The 25,465-nt window shown below is 42.2% G+C and overlaps 2 protein-coding genes across 3 annotated transcripts in view; both read left to right on the top strand.

Annotated features, from left to right (window-relative positions):
- Window positions 1-242: 242 nt before the first annotated feature.
- On the top strand, window positions 243-2,783 carry lsm1 (LSM1, U6 small nuclear RNA associated). Its single transcript, XM_042101197.1, has 4 exons — window positions 243-445; window positions 809-877; window positions 1,311-1,426; window positions 1,975-2,783. Exons 1-4 carry the CDS (start codon window positions 400-402, stop codon window positions 2,143-2,145), a joined length of 402 nt encoding a protein of 133 aa, XP_041957131.1. The 5' UTR covers window positions 243-399; the 3' UTR covers window positions 2,146-2,783.
- Window positions 2,784-4,960: 2,177 nt separating this feature from the next.
- The window catches only part of grk5l (G protein-coupled receptor kinase 5 like), a 50,662-nt gene continuing 30,157 nt past the window's right edge, over window positions 4,961-25,465 (top strand). For both annotated transcript variants that reach the window (XM_042100964.1, XM_042100965.1), the window contains exon 1: window positions 4,961-5,438. In XM_042100964.1, the coding sequence (XP_041956898.1) occupies window positions 5,387-5,438 (52 nt within the window). In that variant the 5' untranslated portion in view covers window positions 4,961-5,386. The remainder of the gene's footprint in view (window positions 5,439-25,465) is intronic.

The following is a 25,465-nucleotide window of genomic DNA, read 5'->3' as shown; positions in this document are numbered from 1 at the left end:
TGACGAGCTATCACAGCAAGCGAATGGACCAATAGGAAAATCCAAATTATTACCACGTGAGGGTAAAAATACAGCGATCTACAGATCCTAGAATACCGAAAAGAAGGCCAAGTCACTCATTCTTGTCATTAAACATGTATTAAAGTGTTTTTGATGTAGCGCTGAGCATTCAGACTCCAAAGCAAACCGCAAGAAGAGGAAGAATCTCTCATAGAAGTTGAAAAACAGACTGAACACAAGGGGTTAAATTTGACAGGAAATATGCGTTTCTTCGGACGCTACTTCCTGTTCCAATGCGATACTTGTTTGAACTGATCCATGGCTTGATGCACTAAGTTGTAAAATAGACTCCCTGTAACCATAAACCCTCAAAGAAGACACTCTGCAAATGTAACCAGAATGAATTATATGCCAGGAACTGCTAGTCTAATCGAGGACATCGATAGTAAGTTGGAATTTCTATCGCACGGCTGTGTTGAGAGGTCCTCTTAGTTAGTAACACACGTTAACGTTATCCATCCTTGTGAGCTAACGTTAGCTTCACAGTATACTTGGCTCGCCAGGTGAAGAGAGTAAAAGTGGTATTTACTGTATGCTCTTAGGTCTTGGAGCCAGAATGCCTGTCTTATTATGATATTAAAACATTGTGTCGTAACACATTTGATTATAAGGCCCACGATGATGAATGAGATATTAAAACCTCATACATTTCAGAGGCGCTAGCATGTGCTCTAAATGTCTTGAGTGCAACGTTAATTAATGATACATGCACATGCAAGCTTTATGAATCTTGTTATTTTTCCTTCAGAAAAACACCTCGTCCTACTTCGTGACGGAAGGACGTTAATAGGTATTCTCAGAAGCATAGACCAATTTGGTATGTAATACAAAAACCTTCTACTTGTGAATCCTCACTTAATTTCGTATACTGTGTAACTTGTCCCAGTTCTTATGTACTCAAAAGGTCGGTCCCTTGGCGTTTATGTAATGAACACATTCGATTAATTCGATGGGTTCACATTGTGGCCCAAATGTTTCAGGTCTGAGAGCAGGACCAGCCATGCTATCGATGGTTAACTGGAGTGAGCGTTTCTCCTCTCCTCTGTTGCTACTGTACCTGTTCCAGTTACGTTGAATGAATCTAGGCTATAGTTCCATGCATATTTGCAAAAATAGTAACAGTATAATACGTGATTAAAAAAATTACTACCAAGAAGGTTTCAATTAAATTAAGATAACACTTTTTTACACTGTTCAATTAATGCATTTGTATTTGTAGTGTTTAAAATAAATATATTTTCCCCCCTCAGCCAATTTGGTGTTGCATCAAACTGTGGAACGCATTCATGTTGGCAAGAAGTTTGGAGATATCCCCAGAGGGATTTTTGTTGTCAGAGGAGAGAATGTTGTTCTGCTGGGTGAAGTAGTGAGTATTCCTCCTGATGCATTATATCATATGGTTATAAATTATAAGAGCTAGAATTACACTGACAAGTTGAGTTTTCAACTCAAATGTCAAGAGTGTAAGAGTGTGTTTGGGGGGGGGGGGGGTCCAGGTCCAGGTCCAGGTCCAGGTCCTAATCAGGGGGGTCATACACCCCAATCACCCATAATTCGAACTGTGGTTATAATGATGTTATTGTTCAACATTGCACATGTACAAGTTGTAAATTAGTTGAACGTGAGTGTTAAGTGCAATTCCAACTACTCTCTTGGGGGAGAGAATATTCCACAGTTTACTTGTGTTTTGCACTGAGCATGTTTGAATTTGTAAGGACATGCGTACTTGGGCCAACTTAATTAAATCTGACATTATTGTCCAAACATAAAACATGGTGAAATTACAATATGCATTACAAACACTGTTGTACAAAGTAATACACTTTGCAAGGCTGTACTGTTTACAAACTTTACATCACCTATGTTGGCAGTTTTGGCTCACCTACAAATTCCTGCTTGTCTTATTCCTACTAGGATCTAGATAAAGAGTGTGACCAGATTCTCCAGCGTGTGTCCATTGAGGAGATCCTGGAGGAGCAAAGGATAGAGCAGCAGGCCAAACAGGAGTCCGAAAGGCTCAAACTACAAGCTGTCAAGGAGCGAGGCCTGTCTATTCCTAAAGCAGACACCCTGGACGATTTTTGAGTCTGTTCATCAGTCTCTCCATGTCTGCGTATAATAGAGAATGGTTCCCTTTGGGATTCAGTTGTAGAACTTTTTTGTTGGGTTTGTGTTTGTGTTGAGGAGTTATCAGTTGGCAGATCAAAATGTGATTGTGACAGCATCATTCCGTCAAAGGACTGGAACTGGAAAAATAAGGAGACATCCACTAGAATTGCCTTTGTTGGTTGTGTAGGTGTATCTAATGGCATTCGAGAAACCTACTATCATACAGTAAATGATACTTTCAAACACAATGTTGTAAACTCACTTATCAGTTTTGTGCCCCAGCCTTTGCTTTAAATGAAGCTGTAAACCATCTTTTTGTTGGTAGTAAGAAGTAATAGCTTGTTACTTAATGGTCCACCATCATTGAGTTTTTTTTTTTTTTTTTTTTTGTTGGATGCCCGACACTATACACTTACAGGATGTGGACAAAGCAAACTGAAAAGCACTTAGTTTAAACTACTCTAAAATTATTGTGAACGTACGGTAAACAAAGATATTTCTGTGTTAATTATGTTAAAAGCTAGTGGCTTTTATGTTTCAGCATCATGTGTAAGAAAGTGGTGAACTGAACCATGACAATATTTTTCTTCAATTAAACTTGTTTTGTATCACTAGATGCTGAATGGTTTTGCCAACATGATATGTTCTTTCACACAAGCTTACGTCTCAGACCACTTGGGGGTGCAAACAATATCAAAGTTTTGGTTGATTTGACCATTAGTTGACTTTGAAACAGGCACCTTACTATGGATAGACGATAGAAATATTTCATAGGAGTGATTGATGTCAAAAAATCGAGACTGGAGTAACTCAACATTAGGCACCACCGATATGTTTAGTGTTCTAAAGATGTCAAATAGCTCGTTATAGTTACCATAATGATAGCCAAGGAGCCAGAAGTGAACACACATGGATGGCTATAAAAACGGTCAATAAACATGATAAATACTTTTATGTCCCTTGAGCCTGCTCCTTTCTCTGATCTCAATGGCAATGCAGCATTGTTTGCACCTCCAACAGCATGGCGTACTTGGTACTGCCCAAAAATGCCCACAAATGCCTGTATGTTTGTGTGAAAGAATAACAAGTGTTGGTAAGGATTCTGTCCTTCATTTGTGACATCGTGGTCACATTTAGTTTAAGGTGATTATTCAGTAGGGCTAATGCAAAATTCTAGTCTGTGAGAAAGTTTGTTAATTATTGCATATTTCCTTCAACCAGTTCACCTTTTGTGTTCCACTTCAGTGTATCAAGGTGCCACCAATGCGTTCAAGGAGCAACCAACTGAGGTTTTTCCAGTATGCTATCAAATATATTAATGGGGTAGTCCTTTTGGTCATTTGGTACCATTCAAGGGGAATAAGTCTCATAGTGATTTTTGACAAGGTATACCATCTCTTCATGTCCATTGTATGTCTATGGAGGGATATATTACAGGTGAATAGGCTAAAAATTAACTAATAGATATCCCCACTAAACTCCACAGCTGATTATTTACATTACATTTACAATATTGTTTGTATTGTAACTTTCTGACATTTTATGTATTAGTATGTAAATGAGCCATTATGAAATGAGCCTTGAATTTCCTCTGGGGATCAATAAAATATCTATCTATCATTATCTACTGAAATACACAATAATTTGTGTATATTTTAAGTACAGAAACCTCAACACTGGATAAAGTCAGGTTCAAAATTCTTTTTATTTTTTATTTTGGACATATTTGAGTAAAATGTTATTACAGTGGATGTTTTGAATTTGGTTATTTTGAATATATCAAAATACTTAATACTTACTTAAAAAACTATTATTATCGCCATTTGCACAACTCTGAACCAGAAATCTTTTTTTTAACACTAAGTTTCCAGTTATGCTCCTATATGCTAGAGGATTTTACAAACGTAAATAAAGGTTCTGGAGTTTTGTAACATGATTTTTCAGCCAATTTAGGAAGACATTCTCAAAAATACAGCATTTCAGGAATAACATTTTACTTTAATATGTCTCCAAAGTGAAAAACAAGAATTTTGAACCTGACTTTGTCCAATTCATGTACTTGAAATGTATGCAAATGATCGTTTACATATGTATGCATAATATTTCAGAAAACGTCCAAAAAATGATTGACCTAATGTAAATAATCAACTGTGGAAGTTTTGTGGGATATCTATTAGTTAAGATTTTTATTCTATTCACCTGTAATATACATAAGCGTAGACATACATGTTAATAATAGGCTACACAAAAAGCTACTACCAATGCAATGCTATCACTTATTTTCTAACTCTAGGGTACCTTGCCAAAAATCACTAGACTGCTTCCCCTCAGATGGTACAGACCAACTCCTCTGGCTCAAGGACTAGGGGAAGCGCTGCATGCAAGCGCTGCAAAACTACATGTGCTAGGCAATGATATTGGACAAATGTGTCGAACAAACTACGTTAAAAAGTACCTTTTGCAAATAAATGGAACTGCGTGGGCTCTCTGACTGCCATGCATCTTTCACTTGACGACACCGCCCCCCGGTGACAGCATTTGGTAATGTGTTGTTACAAACCGTATATCTCAACAAAGTGAAATGAGTTTATCAAAATGATGATCAAGAATTGACCGAACACTACAGCAATTGAACTTGTTCACCTGTTAGGCTAACAACATTTGTTTGAACACAACACTGTACTATTTCTGTTCAAATGTGTGAGGGAAACAAGGGGGACCTTACGGAGAAACCCAGCCTCAGTGTCATTAAGAACCGAGAGGGGGAGCGCGCTGATACTTTGTCAGCTTGTAGGGAAGCCTACTACTTTGTGAACTCCCCTGCGGTCTGCTTAAGGTTGTAATCTACCATGCTCCAGCCTCGGCTACTCTCAGGAATGCATCATCAAAGGATGTAGACATCAGTCGTCTCTCGTGTTGATGTTGATTCTGGGTGAACGTTTTTGATTGTTTGATGGGAATCCTGTCAGAATCAGGCTCATGGCGTTTGGAACTGGAAATGCTCTCAATGCGCTTTTTAGAACGGACAGCTCAAACCACGCGTGTATAGTAAATTCTTCTGTAGTTTACGCATAGATTTTTCACTATAGTAATATGTACATATTCTGACTTTCCTTTTTGCCACAAACGGGCGAAAAAAATCTATCGGGAAGAGCTTGAGTTTGCTCTGTGTGTACTACTTTTACTTCAACGAACGACAACATCAGACTGGATATTGATGGAGCTGGAGAATATTGTGGCTAATACGGTACTGCTAAAGGCAAGAGAGGGTAAGCAATCGCCAACATTCACCTCGAAAATGCATGTTGTATGAAGTCAAACGCCATACGCTATACCAAAAACGCTAGCCCGTATTTTCGTCGATGTTGAGTAGCCTACTAGTAATGATGATGTAATCTTACTTTACGAAGCACATTTCAACAGATGCAGAGAGATGTGTGCTGACAAATTCTAAAAAATACGGTTCTAGCCACAGCTATCAGTGCGGGCCCGTGTATAATACCGTTTGACAGTTCGTAACGTTATGTGGTTCACCTTCCATACTGTTAAAACATCAGCCTCCCACATCCGTTTTACGCTTCGTAGGGCAAATTACGATTTCGAGACATAGTCTGACCGATTCTGACATTTCCTCGAACCTAACGTGAACTTTTTTTTAATGCATTGCAGGAATTGGGTGTTCAGTGTGGTACATGTTGGGGTCCGTAAGCGAGAAAATTGGTTGAGTGCGTTAGTTTAAAAGCCGTTTGATTACAAGCTAACACCAAATGGGACCTTGGATAACCCCATTCGATGAGCAAATTGTATTGCAGATCGTGTCGATAGCCTAACATTTTAGGTCTACTAGTCCGCTGACCACGGTAACCACAAGAGCCTCCACTTCCTCAAGTGGCACAGTTTACAAGGCCCCACGACTCGATCTACTCGTACGGCCGCGCCACAACGGAATCGTATTATATAAGACAGTGGTAGGCTCGTGGAATCGTTATGGCTGGTGTCACATCTGTTCTGTTTAGGGCGAAGCCCACTTGTTTCCATTAACACTGTTGCATCTAAATTGAGACTAGACATTGATGGATGCCGCTGCTTTCTCATCATCAAATAGTGATGCTCAAGTTAAAAAAAAAACGTCTGTTGTGTATGAAAGAAATGTCATAATTATTTTGGTAGAAATTACTGTCACAATTCGAGCAGAAACAGATTAGGCTATATTGGCCCGAAAGGAAAGCATCTGATTAACTCCCATTCTGGTCATACGGTTCTCTGAATTGTTGTTACACAACCTTCCAGGAGTGGGATGTGGAAGAGAGAAAGAATTGGCAGCCTAAATTTCCTTTAGATTCGTGCGATTAAAACAACAACAACCATAGCCATGTCCTGTTACTGCAGGTCATTGAGAAAAAGATCAACACACCATTGGCCCACATATGAAGCAATGAGTTCAAGAAAACTTCTGAAATAGACTCTATAGGCCTGTGTGTTTGTGTGTGTGTCCTACTGATTGCCAACGTCACTATAGACAAACAGGAGTCTAAAAAGTATTTTGTCTTCTGGCTGCTTTCACAGTAGGATGCTGAGGCTCCAGTAACTGTCTGCCTGCCTCACTCTTCCCTTTCCTCTCCTGCCTGATTCAATTACGCCATTGATGCAGCAGCAATTAAAACATGAAGGCAGTGATGCTTGTCAGATGCATTTGGGCAGTTAATGGCTCAACCTATGCTGCATCTCTCCTTTGTCCCGACCCCAGCACAATTTCTTCCACCTCTAAGCCCTTTGGCTCCACCTTTGGACAGCCTGGTGTGTAACCCTCTTTGTTCATGGGTAGTACCCCTTATGAGTAGGTCCTGTGCCATATTGGCCCACCAGCTTTTCGAGTTATTCATTTAGCATCTATAATCTGCTGTCAAACTGGGTAACAGTGGGTATCAAAGTGACTGGATAAATGAGGGAGTACATGTTACATTTTCTAAAAGAAATTTGTGAAATTGTGCATGAAGGAATCCATCCTACAGAAGCATACATGTTATGCTATTGTTCTCAATGATGATAATAATAATAATAATAATAAATCATATTTGTTCACTTATTAATTTGATGCCTAGAGACAATTACTTTAAAAAGCATGCTGGATGTTGAATGAGGGCATTTAGGTTACTGCCAGTCAGTTTATTATATCAAGCCAACTTTGATAAATGAGTCTAGGGATAAGATGAATGGCTGTATTTTGTGTTCTGTGTGTGTATTAATAATTTATGGCCATTTTCCTGGTCTCATAGCACAAAAGACACAAGTGGAGTCCCAGTGGAAAGGGAGTTACAATATTACTCCTACCCCACTACACCAACATCCCCATCTCTCCCTTTTATGTATATAATAATATGGAGGCCCAGAATTCAATTTGACAGTGTCACTCCAGTGCGGTTTATAGCTTAACTCGTTTCTACAGGACGTGGTGATATCACATTGTTTCTGCAAAACAGGATCAAATAAGTGTAGTCTATGAATAGCAGTAGCCTACATGAATACAACCACACTAATCTCAGCAATGTTGATAAATAACCACCAAACGAAAATGAATGGTGGAAGCCAGGTGTAATTAAAGTAACACAATGTAGGAATTCCCCCTTCCATCAATTATCAACATGCTGGGTACCCATTTAGCGCTAAGTAGGTATCCAGTTTGTCTAAGATCAATGGAAAGTGTCATGCTCCTACCCACAACAACGTCATATAGTGCAATACCACATGTTCTGGATACACATTGGGGAATGTCAGACATCCATCTCCTTATTTTAAGTCAGTGTGGCATGAAAATGAGTCTGGAGCCATTTTGTTAAGGCAAAATAACTACATTGGTGTTGCCTTTACTAGGTTTGGTGGGATGTTATCTGTCTTCTGCAAGGAATAACACAACTTGCTGTGACACCCATGAGAAGTAACAGCTTGTCTTAATTACATCGGATTTGGCCTAATGCTGACATGATGCAATTTCTTTTGCATTATAACAATTTCTCATGTACATGTCCAGAAAATGTCACAGATCTCAGTAAATCTCATGAATTTTCACACTCAGCCAGTAACATAGAATAGTAGTTATTCTAAATAGAAAAAAAAAACGCTGCATTACAAATGAGAGGCTGGTGTGTTTGCACTGTGTTGGCCCACTAGTTGCAAGCAGGTTACAAGTTAATAATCTTGCAGTGACTCAGCACCTTCAAATGCTGTGTGGATATTGCATGTTTTTGTCTTTCTTTGTGTCAATCACTGACCTCACAAACTTCACTTAAGTGAATTTGACCGGTCCAGTTATGACCCAAAGGATGGCCCTGTAGAGGAGGCGTGTGGGTCATCGCGAGCCGTGTCCTGCACAAGAGTGGTGGAAATCCAGTCTTCTTATGGGGAATATCCACAAACGGAGAGATTCTTGCCCTTACATGTAATGGCAGACTAATGATACCGGTTAACATTTAATTTATCATCCTCTATCTAATTCCGCTTTAGCCTGTGACTTGGATACAGAATAGAAAATTGGCTTGAACCATGTTAAATCTTCGCTTTTGTCGGTTAGGGGTATTTAGTCCTGGAAGTGCATAGTGGTGGAGGAAAGAATCCATACATTTTGCCCATGACTTCACTTTACCTTAGATGTGGGGGAGGTAGCCTTTTGCTTTACACAATGTTTCTGCATGTCTTTGTATGAATGTATTCAAGTGTGGAAACCGTGATTATGGCGAAGGAGTTGAAAGACCTTCAGGAAGTTTTTTCACAGAACATCTTCCGCCTGGTTCCACTGTAGACTGACATGTGGAAGGATGAGAGACTGTGTGTGTGTGTGTGGTAGTGGTGGTGGTGGGGGTGGTAAATTCCTGTGTGAGGGTGTAATCCGACCCTGGTCTCTTCTGAGGACTCAGCCATCCCAGAGTACAAGCTGTAACCCATGACGACTGCGAATAGGCCCTCCCCCCTCCTAAACCCCCATTCAAGAATTCAGTGCCTGGCAGTAGCTCAACTGTGGTGGAACCCGAGCGCCATGAAAGAATGAACGTCATCGCGCGCCATGCTAATGAGGGAGAGAGCGAGAAGGGGAAAACCATGGATGAGAGAGAGAGGGGAAATCGTGGATGAGGGATGGAGAGAGCGAGCGAGAGTGAATAGAAGAGCGGGAACAAACGAGTATGTGAGCGAGTGAGTGTGTGTGAGAGAGAGAGAGAGGAAAAGGAGCTAGAAGAAAAATTACATGTTGGGCCGGGCAAAGCAGCGTGTGCTCCACCGAATCCAGATGCTGGTCGATTGCATCATGGCTCCTTGGAATCACATTCCTGACAGGCATGTTTCCTGTGTGGCCCGCTGATTCCTAGTCGTTGTAAATATCTCGGCCTTAAAAATAAAAACCGGAGACAGATCATTCTTTTTCACTCCCCTCCCTTTTTGGGTATGTTTTCTCAGAGAAGATGGAACTCCGGCTTTTAGTTCTTCTGCAGCCACAGCTGCAGCATGCGATGATGTGCCGCTAACCCCCTCTCCTTGTCTCTCTGAAGGAAGATGCACTCTCTGGCTTAACCAATTGTCCTCTCGTGAATAATTGATGGGGAGTAAGTGGTTTGGCTGCAGGTTGTCTGGTTGCGTTGGCTGCACATCCACAGGGGACATGTTGTCTGGTCACGCCCGTGTGTTTGCAGGCTGGAAGGAGAGCTCTATCCTGTTCAGTGGGGTGGAATGTAGAGCAATGACGAAGGGCAAAAAACAACAGCTGGCAGACCGTAAGCACTCGTACTCTGCTTTACACTCACTCAAGCAATCGGGAGTGTGTCGTGCCATCACCTGGGTTTTTGATTGCTTCTTGTCGTCGTTTGATCTAGTTGTTTGATTTATTGTCTGATCATTTCACGTTTCAGTGAAGACCAACCAACCAGCTATCCAGTCACTGGAACACGTTGACTGATTTGCACTTTGCAGTGGTGTAGACTCCTGTAACACTTTTTCAGTGCCAAACACTCCACAATAACATTTTAAATAGCTTCCAACATCCAGGTCTAAGCTATAGCTTGGAGAGCATAAAAAATATAGGCATTTGGCATTTGAAGAACATGGACACATGCCCACTCTCAAACATGGCCAGCAGACTCCTTTAATGCCTAACTGCCCTTGTGATGCAACGTTTTTTGACAAGGAGAACGTCTGGCCTGAATTGAAACTGATGTGCGTGAAGATGTGATTGGACTCTCCCAACCTAGCTGTTTGTCATGTGGATGAGAGGACACAGATTTACTGGCGACGTCCATGGCGGTCTTGTCTGTTTTAATTCCATGGCGATTGCATCCGTGCTAACACATCGGCTCACTTGTGTTGATGGATGAAGCCGAGGATGATAAAAGGAAACACCATTTGCTTTGTATGATTTTGATCATGGTAAAGAAGGACTTCACCGGAAGGCTGAAAAAAAATAACTGAACAAATTGATTTTGCAAGAGGTACATTGTACATTGTAGCATTGTAGTTCTACAGGAGGAAATAATGCATCAATGTTCTGTCTGAATAAAGGACACTCAATCCATAAAACACATAATTGGACCTGCCAGAGTTTCTAGTCTTACAGGCTTAACTGACATAGCTACATCGCTGTGTGGTCTCAGAAGGACAGTATTATTAGAAGAATCAGTTAGAGTTGACCAGACGGCTACGCTACCATGGCAAACTTTTACATCTGGAAAGAGCTCCTTGGTAACTATCCTGCTAGCTCAGGTCACGTCAACACTTGATCCCAGAAAGATTGTCTTCGACATGTCAACATTTATTGTATCTAATGACATAGAAAACATAATGATTTGCATACACATACCGCACTATGCACAACTTTTATTCACTAGCGACTACAGCCTAAAACCGTCAGGTTGAAGGGGGGCTAATTACTCCATAGAATTACTCTCAGGTATTTTCTTAAAGTGACAGGCACTCAATTACACCTACTCATCACCAATGTGCACTCAATTGGACCTACACACCACATTAAAGATATGCCTAAGTGTTATAGGTTAAACGTCAATATGAGGCATTCAAATGACTAAATATGTTTAGCTAGTAGTAATTACTAGTAAAATGCTATACTTTAAAAAATGCATTATTAAATAAATACACTCTATATGAATTCAAAAATATATGATAGAAACATATCACATAAGCTATCATTTTCAGTGTGTGTTTGTGTGTGTGGAGAGAGTCAAGCAGAATCTAGGATGTCCACTGTTGTGAATGATCCCACTACAGTATATATTACTGATGACGTCAGGGTGGTGGGGGCCCCAAAATCAAACACTTTTTTAAAAAAAGTATCGAAGTATTTGGTATCAGAATCGACCCCCCCCCCCAAATTGTGTAAATCCCCCCTACATGAATAACCTAAGGGGGGAATTCCCCCCCATTTTGAAAAATGAATTTTAAGCCCTGTTTACCTCTCATCTACACCTACACCCCTAACGCCTTGTGAGGGGACCAAAACGGTGTTCATTTTCAAGCGATGTATTTTTGAGGTTGCCTTGGGCATTGGCTTTTCATGGGCCCACTTATCCTCTTTGGCAGCCATTTATCATTGGTGGACATTATCAGCGCAAGTCAGCCCAGAGCGAAATGCCAAGCCACACAAAGGTCAAGGGGGCCTGTCCTTCAGCTGTGCCGCTCCTCTCAGTTATGATTGAAGGTTAGTATACGGCCCTGCAGCACAACCCAGATGAACCACTGCTTCACATAGCACCCTGCATTGGTACAAGCCTTAAGCAGTGACACATTTTTTGTTTTAGGTTCTGAGTATATCGTGCATTGAAGTCTACCAGAGACCCCTTCCAGTTGTCAAGCAAACCACTTAGCCAATGTTAGCAAATACTTCAATTTTTATGATAGGCTTTCCTTCCTCTTGGTTCACACTGTTTGGTCATTTGGAGGAGAGTGATGGAGAAACTTTCGGCCTGCAAGGCTTGCTGGCCGTGAAAAGAAGTGTGATCAGAATTTTCCACCCGAGATGTTTGCTTAAGTTTGGAAAATTGAGGAAGTTCCTCATAAGAAAATGGTGCCGTAATGAGATGCATCCTGCCCAGGAACTCCCTCACAATCATTCATCATCAGTTCAGCTGTAAAACAAATAAACACAGCTGTATACTCTGGCTCAGGGCACACTCTTATATCTACTCTAAGTATACATTTTAAAATTGAGACGGGCCATTTCCTGGCCAAACGGCCTGAACATTCTGCCATGTTTCCCAACAGGTAATTGAAATCCCAAACCCTTCATGTTACGAAGAACAAAAACCCTTATCTCACTTATAGTCTTAATTACTTAAAGGCCCACTCCACTGCATTGTATTTGTTGTATGCAAGATGGTAGAGGAATGCGTCATGGAGAATTGTACTTGTCCTGGCTTGTCGGTGTGGCCTGTTGCGTGGGGTGAAGCTGTGCCTTCAAGCTCTGAAGCTTGCATCATCAGCCAAGGTATTGTTTGTTTAGCGGCTGCCTGCCACTGTGGAGTGGAAAGACTGTGAAGTGGTCGTTCTAAATTGGGATTCTGGTCACATGAATGGTAAAAGAAGATGGAGACTTGAGTATATATTTTTTCCCCTGCCGTCTTCTCTGCTTGTGTCCGGATTTGTTTGTTTACATAATAAAGTTTGCCAAATAGGTGCTCTGTGTTGGTTGTACATGAAATATACAGTATGTGTTTTATTTTACACCAGTGAACCATGCCCAAGTGAGTCCCAAAGCATTAACATGGCTTTGTGCATGACGCAGACTTGTTGATGAATCATTAGTTGTCCCTGGTGCCTCATTCAATTTAAAACCAATAACAACCCACAACAATTGCACAGCAGCACAAAAAGCTGCAGGTGTGTGTGTGTGTGTCTTTGTCTGTGTGCATGTGTGGGATTTGATTTAATTTAGTTCAGCAGGTGCCATCTGACACAACGTGTCAGCCATTGTGGATAAGAGTGGACAAGACCTCTCGGCTAGCCTGCAGGTGTCTGGGAAAACTGAAGGAAGTGAAGAGGCCCACTGAAGGAGTGGAACAGGAAGATTAGACATGAGCATGAGGGCGAAGAGTAAGACGAGAAGGACAACAGAGATCGGATAAATCTGAGAGCGATAGGGTGGACTGTAACTACACTGAAGAAATGGAAAAGAGATTGAGAGTGTGTGTGTGGAGGGGGGGCTAGTTTTAATGAGAGGAGAGTGATTCTCACAAAGAGAGAGAGAGAGGTAAAAAGACAATAGAGACAAGACAATCTCCCTTGGTGACGCTGTCGCTCTATCCCCTCCTCCCTCCCCGCCACTGCTGTACGTAGAAGCTTGGGCCATGACATAATGCCATAAAGTTTTATTGGGCCGGGGATGCAGCGTGGCCTAATGGAGACAGAAGGCCATTAAGAGCAGGGCCAGACCCAGCCTCATCTCTCCACGGACCCTGGCTGTTTGTTTGCATGGAGACAGTCAAAGAGACAAGACTACAGTGTGCGTATGTGTTTAAGAGTTTTACAGAATGGCAGAATGCTATCACACGGTGAAAAAGTGATCTGTTTGTGTTTCGGAGAGAGTAGGATGGGAGGGAAAATAAATGTGATGGAAATTAGTTGAGGAAAGGAGTGTGTGTGTGTGTGTGTGTGTGTGTCTCCAGTTAAATAAAAGTGTGAGAATGAGAGTTCAGAGAAAGTATGTGAGAAACGTGTGTGAAAGACAGTGATTGTGAAAGATGAAGAGAGAACCAAGTGTGAGTTTGTGCAAGCAAGGCTCTTTTCCAAAGGTGTGTAAAAGTGACGTCCATCAGTAGTGCACTAGTTCAACTTTTATCAGTCGAAAAGTTTTTTTTATTATCCTTTTTATTGCAGGGTGGTGAAAGTGACATGAGCATTCGACTTAACCTAGTTTCGTTTTGTACCACACACACACACCTTGAAACAAGAAAAATGTATGTGATATCAAGAGGAAAGTTTTACACCTCGCCTTTACACTGCTCTGAATGTGTGTCTTTTACACGTGATGTACTCATCGGTCACCATGTAAAATGTTTATATACCATTGCTAAAGTGATTGCTGATATTACTTGACTAAACAATGAACCCATTAGACAAAGTTTACTGTCCAGTACACATAAAGAAAATATTTCTGTGTGTGTGTCGCCAGGTCAGATGAAAAGGGAAAAAGGAACAGATGAGAGCTTGCTTCTTTTTATGGGGAATTTAAGAGAACTTTTGTTTTGCGTTCCTCCTTTCGACCTTTCTTGTCTCGTCACTCTCTTTCCTCTTTGCTTATATCATGAGAAGTGTGAGTTTGTGCAAGCAAGGTTTGTTTCCGGAGGTGTGTAAAAGTGATGTCCCATTGAGTAGTTCATTAGTTCAACTTTTATCAGTCGAAAAGTTCCTTTTTATTGCAGGGCGGTGAAAGTGGCAGGAGCATGATTGCTACCATTCGACTTATAGTTATAGTGTAGTTTTTGTACTACAAACACACTCTCACACACACACAAGCATGCACGCACAACACACACACATGAATTGTACATCCACAAATACTGATTCTATCCTGTGAATGATCCACCTGTTGTAACAAGAGGCAAAATTTATGTGGTATCAGGAGAAAAGTCTTTTTACTGTGGAGGAACCTTTGGGACAAGGTTCTGGTGACCACCACCTAAAAAGGTGTGCTGATGGTTGTTCTCTATGCAACAGATCTTATCACCTAGTACGTAATACACCTGAAAATGATGATGATGATAATAGAATAATAGATGACCTTAATTCAACTTACCATTCCATACTTTGTTCAGAAAGGATCTTTGTGTGTCTGTGTGTCTGTGCATACACAGGTGTACACTGCAAAAACCTGCCTTTCAGACCACAAACTGTGTGAGCTGAGCTCTCTAGGTTGGTGATACACAACACACATGCAGAGCCAGGCTCATATTTACACACAGACATGAAAGCAAATGTTTGACTAAGATTAGAGAGACAGGTCAGATCCAGGGGAACCGATAAAAAAGGAGACAGAACGGGACCAAACGGTCAAATTTCAGTGCAGGTAAAGAGATATCATCGGACGTCTAGTTTAGTTTGGCTCTTCCTGTTTGAGTCACTCTTTTGGAACTCCATCTCAAAAGCTGAACAGCTGTCTTCCTGATTTGTTTATAACTTTTTGCAGCCTTTGTGGTCATCGTGTTTTTTTGCCATTGTCTTCAGGCAAAGTGCAAACAAGATGATGCACAATGTTGTTGTGTGCTTTTGAATTGTTATTACCCCATACTTTGTTTGTGGTTTGCGTTGATTAGCATATTCATATGTGTATTCTTTAGAAACAAAACGGGAGTCCTTCTGCTTTCATGCTGTTACGGTGTGCCAATAACAATTCATAACATTGATCCGGTTGCTTAAGGCCTTTTCTCATGAGCTATCCAGAGCTTTCACTGTTGTGGGTAAGTGGAGAGAATGGATGTCAATACTAGCTATATCGCTTAGGTCTGCACTGGGTAAGCCATACAAATGCAAAAGCCAGGGCCATTGGTGGGTGAAAAACTGTCAGAGCAGCAGAAGGGATTGCACAGTGGAGGTGATGGAGAGAGAGAGAGAGAGAGGGGGTGCGGGGTGTGGCAGGCGTGCGGCTTGTGAAGAGGAAATGGGGAACAGCTGGAGAGGAAGCGGACAGCTCCACCAGGATCTGTTGAGAGGCTTCACCCCTGTGTGCAGAACAAGCGCCGGGTGTACCCTCAGTCACCTCGGCTTTACACTGCTCTGTGTGTCTGTGTGTCTTAACACACCTCGGCTTTACACTGCTCTGTGTGTCTATGTGTGTCTTAACATGATGATGATGATGATGATGGTGATTAGGGTTAGTAGTAGTAGAAATAGTATTGACCCCCCCCCTCCCCCCCATAATCCTTGACATGACTGGTATAAAAATCTTATTTAGCATTGCTAAAGTTAGCTAATATTACTTGTTAAACAATGGACCTATTAGAGGTTTACTGTCCAGTACACATAAAAAAATGTGTGTGTGTGTGTGTGTCGCCAGGTCAGACGAAAAGGGGAAAAAGGAACAGATGAGAGCTTGCTTCTTTTTATGGGGAATTTTTGTTTTGCTTTCCTCCTTTTGACCTTTCTTGTCTTCTTCCCTCTTTTGCCTGTATCATGAGATAAACCAAGTGTGTTGACAAATGTCACCCTCAGTTGCCAAGCTATTGCCTCTCCTACACTGTTTGGCTGTCATGTCATTTTAGCGTGATGCGCTAACTTTGGCAGTGAGGGGTGTGAACGTTATAGCTGACAGCTAAACATTTTGATTCATGATTCACTGGTTTACAGCTTGATTCAAAAGGTTTTCTTTGGGAAATGAAGAGTGATTCCGTTTGACACAGTGCACTGAATAACGACTCAAATTTGTTTCATTTCATTCTTAAATAAATATTCCACAGCATTCCAAGGATTCCTGCAAGGTCTCTCATAGCCTATTGCCAAAGCCCCAAGAAGGCCTTGAAGGTGTTCATTGCTGCTACAGTACATAAAAAACGGCTCTCTTGATTAATTTATTGATGAAATATTTATAGTTCATATTAACGATTGTATGTGTGACGTGTGTGCACATGTGGGAATGTGTAAACTCCATAATTAGGCTGAAATATGCTTGTTCCAGCTATGGGTCCAACAGAAAGTAAACGGGTTTGCAAAGAGAATAGCCTTTGCTATTGTGATTGTGCTATGTATAATGTGGAGACTCTCCCAGTCTGACCACATACTTGTTGTGAGTAAATGGTCATTTTTCTTTACCTTGTGCTGTGCTTTTGTGATACGCTCATGTTAGTTAATAGGTAAGTTAATGTCAAATGATTCACCATTTTATAGATTAGTGGTATAGGGCAGGGTTGTGCACAATTCGAATTGCAATTCTGCTTCCTGTTTGCTCCCTCAATTAAAATGCCAGTGAAATTCAAGAATTGAATTGGAATTTAAAAGCCAGTTTCAATTAAATTCTGGAATTTTGCACAAGCCTGGTATAGGGAGAGTGAATGGTGCAACAGTGTGCCCAGATGATCTACAATGTATTACTCTCCTTAATGGTTTCTAGATTTCCATATTTTGTTTCCATATTTTTCTGTCTGTGGGGATGGTGTACCATGTGCCTCGTATTCATAGTAGTGCATCTGCAGCACCTCTTCTTGCCTGCAGTTTCATGCTTGGCAGCAGCACCGGCAGAACAAACATTCGGCTAGTGGACCCCTCCTCGCCTGTCGTGTATTCCGATATAAACCTGTCCTCAGTCTTTTCATGCACAATATAGACGCAGCCCTCTCCTTTGTCTTGATTTGAGGCTGTTGTTGACGGGACCATTGCTGTCATAGCAGAGCTGCTGGGATGGCAGGTCCCGGACTGACCGCCAGGACAACGTCACATGTTTGATCCATCTATAGTACTCATGCGCTTGTTTGACCAGCAGTGACTGGGAGGATTTTTGCCTGGGGGCAAAGCAGCTGTGTTAAAGCTTGTCCTTGATGAAACAGCCCTCTTTGCCAGATTGTTGATCCTATAGGGGGCAAAAAACTAGTGTCTCTTAAAATGTATCCACTCTAAGATTTAACTTGGCCTTGTGGTTTTCAAAGTTTGGGGTTGTTTGGGGCTGTGTGTGTGTTTCTGGTGTGTGTGTTTGTCATGATTGTGCTCGACATCTGTGTGTAATGTTACATAGAAAAAGAATCTTGGGAACTCTTAAAAGGTCTTTTCTATTGAGATTGTAGTCAATAACAGTTCCTGAAGGAGCTCTCCATCAAAACATTGAACGTTTATAGGGTTTCTTTTTGGACAGTTTGCTCTTTACAGCCCTCAAACGGGTCTCTGCTAAAATGTTTTATGCTAAAAGCGCAAGATTACAGATAGTATAATGCTAGATCTGTCAGTATTTTTATTTTCAGGCACCAATGACTCTCTCCACATCCTGCCGCGTCTGAATGATAAGTAGACTTTTCACCCTCTCTTGTGGTGTGTAGCACTTAGTCAAACCCGATTGATGGATCCATTGTACCATTGCACATGAAGTGCTAATCAGGTTATGTAATCTGTAGATAAATCCTGTATGATTAATTGATCCCTCCACCTCTCCTCATAATTGCACCATGACAAAGATGGAAAGCAGAAGGGCACAATCAGTGACCTTTACATTGCCCCCCCCCCCCCCCCCACAAACACACACACACACACACACACACACACACACACACACACACATATATATATACATACATACATACATACATACACACACACACACACACACACACACAGTCCAGTTTTGTGGGTGCACTCTTTTTTTATTGGCCTTTTCAAGTTCAAAGGTTTATTGTCTTAATCAACCAATCAGGTTGAGATATTTGAGAAGCGGTGAGATCTTTGCGCCTGTAATCGGTACCACAATGATCTATAAAACAAGCTATCAGGCGTTGCCTTTAGATGCTGCTAAAGAAAGGAGTTCTTGCTTTAGCTTTCATATCCTTCAACTGAACAAAGTTACTGTGTAGTTCATGAACAAACAGTAATGCATTAATGCCACCCACACTCTAATGCATATGCTCCCATGCGGGTGAACTTGTTCTTGTTGATTTTGATGACATGACACACCAAAACTGGCAGCGGCCTTGACACCACCATCAGGGCCCTTTGTTGTGACGCCCGCCTTTGCATGTGCAGGCTTGTCTGTGCTCTGAATCGCGCTGTAAGCCTGTGACATTCAAATGTCTGTCTCTCAAACGACACCCATGGCTCTCCCTGGGTTGGCCCAGGGGTCTTGCAGTCACGTTGGTGGCTGAGTTCGCTGTGGGCGCAGTGAAGAGGGCATTAGACAGAGGGGCTGCCATGCTGAAACACAGGCCCTGGTCCTCTGCTTCTTCCTGTGCTGGCCTTTTGTTCGTTGTTGATTCTCAGCGCTCCACTGGTTTAGCGTATGCTCAGGATGTGGTCGACGGTCTCGTGTCTCATGAGAGTGTGAATTGAGAAACAGGATATGTACCGTGCTTTTGTATCAGTGTGTTTAGGCTGCATTTTAATTTGTAGTATTTTAAGTATATCTGTGTGTACTAGGTAGCAAAATATTGAATAGTGCAATTTTAACATTGTCAGATTCTTGTAATACATCATTAATACACTGCTGCTAAATATAAATATTTTTACTAAAACAAGCAGGCCCTTTAAGCAGATTTTTCAGTGACCATTTCAGGATCGTGCTGTAGCCACATTTGGGAAGAGGCACTAGCCTTTAAAACCCATCCACACCAGACACAAATTGTCTTCCCTGCGCATAATAAGTGAAAGAATATTCATCAGTATCTTCGTTGTTTTCTCTTTTTTAATTTTTTGTTGTTAAATGACACCCCACTCCCTGCGGAAACCTCCGCCTTCTGTCTGTGCAGACAAGTGGCCATAGCACGCCCGGACATTGCTCCTCACCACAGACGCTCCGGTCTCCGGTCCTCCCACATGGCAGAGGGCATCATCGACTCAGACTCAGGCTCACGCTCACACATACTGACAGCTGTTGGGTGAGGAGATGGAGACGTGCGTGAGGGATACCTACACCCTTACACATAGGTGTAGATTTTCATATTTACAAACACACACACACGTGTGTGTGTGTGTGTGTGTGTGTGTGTGTGTGTGTGTGTGTGTGTGTTACATGTAGCACATTGTAGCAGTGTGAACTAAAAGGACAAAGGGAGGCGGAGGCTGTAAAAGTCAACACAAATGACATTTTGACAACGGAAGGCGCTTAGACTGACAAACAGCTATACAAGTGGGGGGAGGGAAAAAAAAAAACACTGGGAGCCCACTCAGTCTGCGCTTCCTGTGATGTCATCGCCCCGCCCTTGGCTGGCTACTTCACCTTTCCTAACCCACATGGGCCGCCATGAGACCGGAAAGAAAGTAGGTTGCGGTGAGGATGAATGAGATTTCGTCTTCCTTTTTTGGGTTTAATTTTCTGCTGCTAGGCCCATCAACCACTCACACAGCAGACAGCACAGTGCCATTCAAATCTGAACAGACCGCATACAGCCTGATAATGATATGATAAGTCTCAGTGGAGAAACAACAATACTCTATAAATGACAGAAATGCTAAACATAGGAAAATGTTCATAAATGGCTTGAAATATGAGCTTTTAGTTTCTCACGTCTCTCCCTTTTAACTATTAAAAAACCGTGAAAGACTACAGTGCAGTAAAAGGCCCACAGTTTGGTCTGTGCTGTCAGCTTTGGCCTGGTGAGAAGCCTTTGAACTGTGAATACAGAGATGTGGTGAATTAGACCGTGAATTAGTCGTTGCCAGGTGCTTTAGTCAAGGGGTGGTGGTTCTCACGAACTTCTCAGTTTGAGAGTGCTCTTGTTCTGATTCCACCTCCTCAACAGTTTCAGTATGGTTGACAGACATTGTGGGAACGGTTGCCCTGTTGGACTTAAGGTGCACTGAGGAAATCACACTTTACACACTTTGAGCCGTTGACGTTGGCTCAAGCTAACAGAAGTTCAATGTAGTACTGGTAAGAGCACATATGTTGTTGTGGTAGCCTTTCATGGTTAGAAACCAGCGACCGTAGCCCACACGGCTCTTAAATGCCAGAGTTCATCTGGCTAGAGCTAATCACTTTGTTGCACTGCTTTTAAGTGCAGGTCCCACTGACGTTACGCAAGGCTGGACTCAATAAGAGATGGGACTCTGCTCTTATTGCCTAAAGGGACTAAATCCACCAGCCTCTGACCCTAATCTCCCAAATCAAATGTGGTCCCCTGCATCAGGGTCCTGGGTCCACAAAGATTCCCCTCGCCATAAGGAAGATGATCATGGATTAACCTTCAGCCCTTTGTTGTTAGAATCTTAAACTACCTCATGCATCAGGAGCTGTTTGGTTAAACTGATTTGTGATCAGACCTGTTGTCATTTTTTGACTCTTGACTGTTGGACCAGGCCCAAGAACTGTGATTATGATCAGTCTTCTGAGACCCCAAATTTCGTTTTGTTTTTTGAAGCAGTGTTTTTCCCCCCGTCTGCTCTTGGCCTGTGGGCCCCAGCAGGATCCCACGGGTGACACCGATGGAGGTGGTGACAGCCTGGCTTCAATAATTGGAGCATCTGGCGCCCCTGCCTCCCAGGTGAGCCACGTATGTGAAACTGGGCTCTAAAAATAGATTTCAGGCAGGGAGCCAAGAGGAAGACGCTCAGCATTTTAGTTAATCATCTAAGCTGACATTGCATGGCATTGTTCCCATGAAAATGGACCCTCTAGTCTTTTGTTGTGGTATCACCACAGGCTATTAACTGGCTCTAAACTGGTTTCAAACCTACATTACTGGCAGAGATTTTTATATCAGTCTAGGAGATCATGTATCTGAAAAACATGACTTGCCTTTTGGTGTGGCCCAGGGGAGCTGCCTTGGTCCCCTGCTATTTTCTCTATATATGCTTCCATTGGGAAACGTCATAAGTCAACATAATGTAAACTTCCACAGCTACGCAGATGATACCCAATTGTATCTTTCTGTTGAGCCAACTAACCCAGATGGCCTTTGCTCCCTCACTGCATGCCTAACCTCCATTAATCAGTGGATGAGCAAAAACTTTTTGAAACTAAATGATGACAAAACAGAGGTACTTCTGGTTGGACCAAAACTAAAGCGAGATATTACTCTTAGTAATCTGGGGAACTTGGCACACCAGGTCAAACCAAAAGTAACAAGCCTCGGTGTCATCTTAGATGCAGAGTTAAGTTTTAAGCCCCATATCAGTAAAGTTACTCAGACAGCCTATTTCCACTTGAGAAACATTGCCAAAGTGCGGCCCTTTTTAACTCAACAAGATGCAGAAAAACTAATTCACGCCTTTATCACTAGCAGGTTAGACTACTGCAATGCACTTTTCACTGGTCTTCCCAAAAAACATCTAAAGAAATTGGCACTCATACAGAACTCTGCGGCTAGACTTTTAACTAAGACTAAGAAGAGAGAACACATCACCCCTGTGTTGGCTGAACTGCACTGGCTCCCTATTTCCTATAGAATTGATTTTAAGGTTATGTTAATTACTTACAAAGCTCTGAATGGCATAGCACCTTCATATATCTCTGAGCTTTTAATATCTTATCAACCACAAAGGAAACTTAGATCATCCAATTCTAATCTTTTAATCGTACCCAAAGTGCTCCACAAACAAAGTGGAGAAGCTGCGTTTATCCATTATGCCCCCAAACTATGGAACACCCTGCCTCTGTACATCAAGCAGGCGAGTTCAGTAAATATTTTTAAAAAAGATCTGAAAACATACCTGTACAGGAAAGCTTTTAGTTAACTCATCTTATCCTGTAGACTACATTTTCAGATTATTCTACATCTGCTACTATTGGAGGGCGCAGCCAGCCAGAAGCAGATGGGCTCCCCCTATTAAGTCAGGTTCTGCTCAAGGTTTCTTCCTGGAATTTGGGAGTTTTTCCTTGCCACAGTTGCCATATGGCGTGCTTGTGGGGGGTAAGAGGGTTAAGGCTGCCAGTCTTATGACGTCATTTTCTATATTTTTGATATGTTGCTGAGCATATCATAAACAGCAAAGAAAAGTGATTGATAATGACTGACTGACTACTATTGTGTTACATGCTTCAAATGTAAAGCACTTTGAGCTGCATTCTGTGTATGAAAGGTGCTATACAAATAAAGCTTTATTATTATTATTATTATTATTATTTGTTAAAAGATATTGATTTTTCTTTTTCTTTTTTTTAAATTATCGTCACATTTAACAGAACTGTCGTTAGAAAACACTTCCTCTTCGCGATCTCTACATAGTACAGTATTTGCCCGTCGTTGTCGTCTCCTCTTACTTAAGTGATATAACTGCCAAATTCTGCAGACAAAGCACTAGATGAGTGCAGTGAGTATCGATCATCTCCTGTTTCACAAGAAAAGGGTGAGGGAGGGTGTTTCATGACCATCCTGGGTAGATTCCTTTCATGTAAAAGCATCTCTCCTCATCTATTTACATAGAGATTTTTATCAATGATGTTTCAAGGACATTAAAAGAAAAAGTGTCGACAGCTGTTCTGAAGTGTGTCATATGTCAGTGATTTCACCCACTAGAAAGCCACATGTGGATTAACTGTGACGTTTTTAAGAGGGGCGCGCAGAGTCCCATCCCTCTATGACTAGGCTGGGTTTTATGTGCTTAGCTCTTCGGTTCTTCAAAAGAAGTATGACGTGCACTGTTTAGGAAGCAGCATATGGCTCTGCAGAACATTTAAAATTACATGTGCATATGTGCACACACACACACACACACACACACGCACACACAAATGGTGGGGCAGCTGTGTCCTACTGGTTAGGGCTTCGGACTTGTAACCGGAGGGGTGCCGGTTCGAACCCCGACCAGTAGGAACGGCTGAAGTGCCCTTGAGCAAGGCCCCTAACCCCTCACTGCTCCCCGAGCGCCGCTGTAGCAGGCAGCTCACTGCTGCACTGCTCACTGCAGCTCACGGCACCTCACTGTGTGCTGAGTGTGTTTCACTAATTCACGGATTGGGATAAATGCAGAGACCAAATTTCCCTCACGGGATCAAAAGAGTGTATATATACTTATATACAAATTAGTTTATGGTGACCACATGCACATATACAAGCCTAACACACACCTACAGACACAAGCAAGCAGATACACAGATGTCCATACACACACACACACACACACAGTGAATGAATAGTCTTATAAAAAGGGCACTAGGCGGATGTTGCCGCCCGTGTGTGATGTATTTTTATGGCATGCAGCTGATGTCAGAGTCGTAAAGCAGAGACATGAAACAAAGGGTGTTGTCTGCCTGACCCGGGCATGGAACAAATTATGCTGACTAATTCCTGTGCAATATTTTTCTCATTTAGCTTTTCTGCGTGTGTGTGTATGATGGAGTGTGTGTGAAGGGTGAGAAAAGTAGAGAGAGGGTGACTGCAAAAAACAGAATAGTGTGTGTGTTTATAGAAAAATGACAGAATGATTTGTGTGTGTGTGTGTAGTGGTGGGTTAGCATGACCGAGAAGGATCAATTGCTTGACCGAGCAAGAAGAATTCGGGAGATATGTGGCCAGGCCTGTGCGTGTGTGCTTTATGGGAATGGCCAGAGCAGTAGGCCTCCTGATACAGCAGCCCTGAGCCCTGTGTCTGCAAGAGCACTGACAATATCCAAACAGCTCTAAATATTGTGAATGTCCCCAACATCAACAATACAGTCCACAGACACACACTCATATACACTCACACTCATACACACACACACACACTCATACACACACATGCACTCACACTGAGACACACACACACACTGTACACAATCGCACACACTCAGGCAGTGGCGAACTGCCATAACATTTTATATTGAATTATAAATTTACATCGATTTAATGGGGTCGTCCTTTATTTACAGTCAAATGGAGAGAAGAGGGGGAGGGAGAGTGGGAATGAGAGATGGAGAGAAAAAGAAAAACAAGGCATTTCCTGGGCCAAAGGCGAGTTCCCCCAGAGTGCTCTCTCTCTCTCTCTCTCTCTCTCTCTCTCTCTCTCTCTCTCTCTCTCTCTCTCTCTCTCTCTCTCTCTCTCTCTCTCTTTCTCTTTCTCTCTTCTCTCTCTCTCTCTCTCTCTCTCTCTCTCTCTCTCTTTCTCTCTTTCTCTCTCTTTCGCTCACTTTCTCCCAGGGTGCCATTGAGCGTTGGCATTATTTACCAAACGTCAGCGTGTCTGCTTGGGCCTAATGAAAGGACTGGAGAAGGTCATCTCCCATTTAAACGGCTGTTTAACCTCACTGTGTGTGTGTGTGTGTGTTGACTGTGCTGTGCTTTGCTCTGCAGATGGATGTCTCAGAATGCTGTTGTGTCTCTGACTGATTTGTGGCCTGGTCAGAGCCCTTGGTGTGAAAGATCTACTGTGTGTGTGTGTGTGTTTGGACTTTAGGGACTATTTCTTGAGTTATGCTGTTTGAGGTTGTAATGTGTGTGTTTTTTGTGTGATATGAGGAGTCAAATTGATTTCAGTATTGTGTGTGTGTGTGTGTGTGTGTGTGTCAGTGTCTGGTCTAGTCTCATGGCATTGCTGGTATGCTGGGAGCTGCTCCTGCTGTGGTACTTTGTTAGTGCTAACAATTAAATGTGCTGACATGTGCTCTGTTTGCCAGGCGCTCGTAAATGCCAAGCTGCTCTGCCTTTTTCCCCTAGACTTTGTCCCCCTCTCCCTTCTCCTCTCCCCTTCTCTTTCTCTC

The sequence above is a fragment of the Alosa sapidissima genome, chromosome 8, assembly GCF_018492685.1.
Source record: "Alosa sapidissima isolate fAloSap1 chromosome 8, fAloSap1.pri, whole genome shotgun sequence".
NCBI classification, from domain to species: domain Eukaryota; kingdom Metazoa; phylum Chordata; class Actinopteri; order Clupeiformes; family Clupeidae; genus Alosa; species Alosa sapidissima.
Note: the sequence above shows the minus strand (reverse complement) of the source record. Positions and strands in the feature narration are given on the sequence as shown.

What these genes read in the sequence shown, in the direction of transcription:
- lsm1 (XM_042101197.1), top strand. Translation starts at nt 400, where the DNA reads ATGAATTATATGCCAGGAACTGCTAGTCTAATCGAGGACATCGATA. An exon ending in TCTAATCGAGGACATCGATA is followed by an intron (nt 446 to 808) that starts GTAAGTTGGAAT and finishes TTTTTCCTTCAG; the next exon opens with AAAAACACCTCGTCCTACTT. An exon ending in CAGAAGCATAGACCAATTTG is followed by an intron (nt 878 to 1,310) that starts GTATGTAATACA and finishes TTCCCCCCTCAG; the next exon opens with CCAATTTGGTGTTGCATCAA.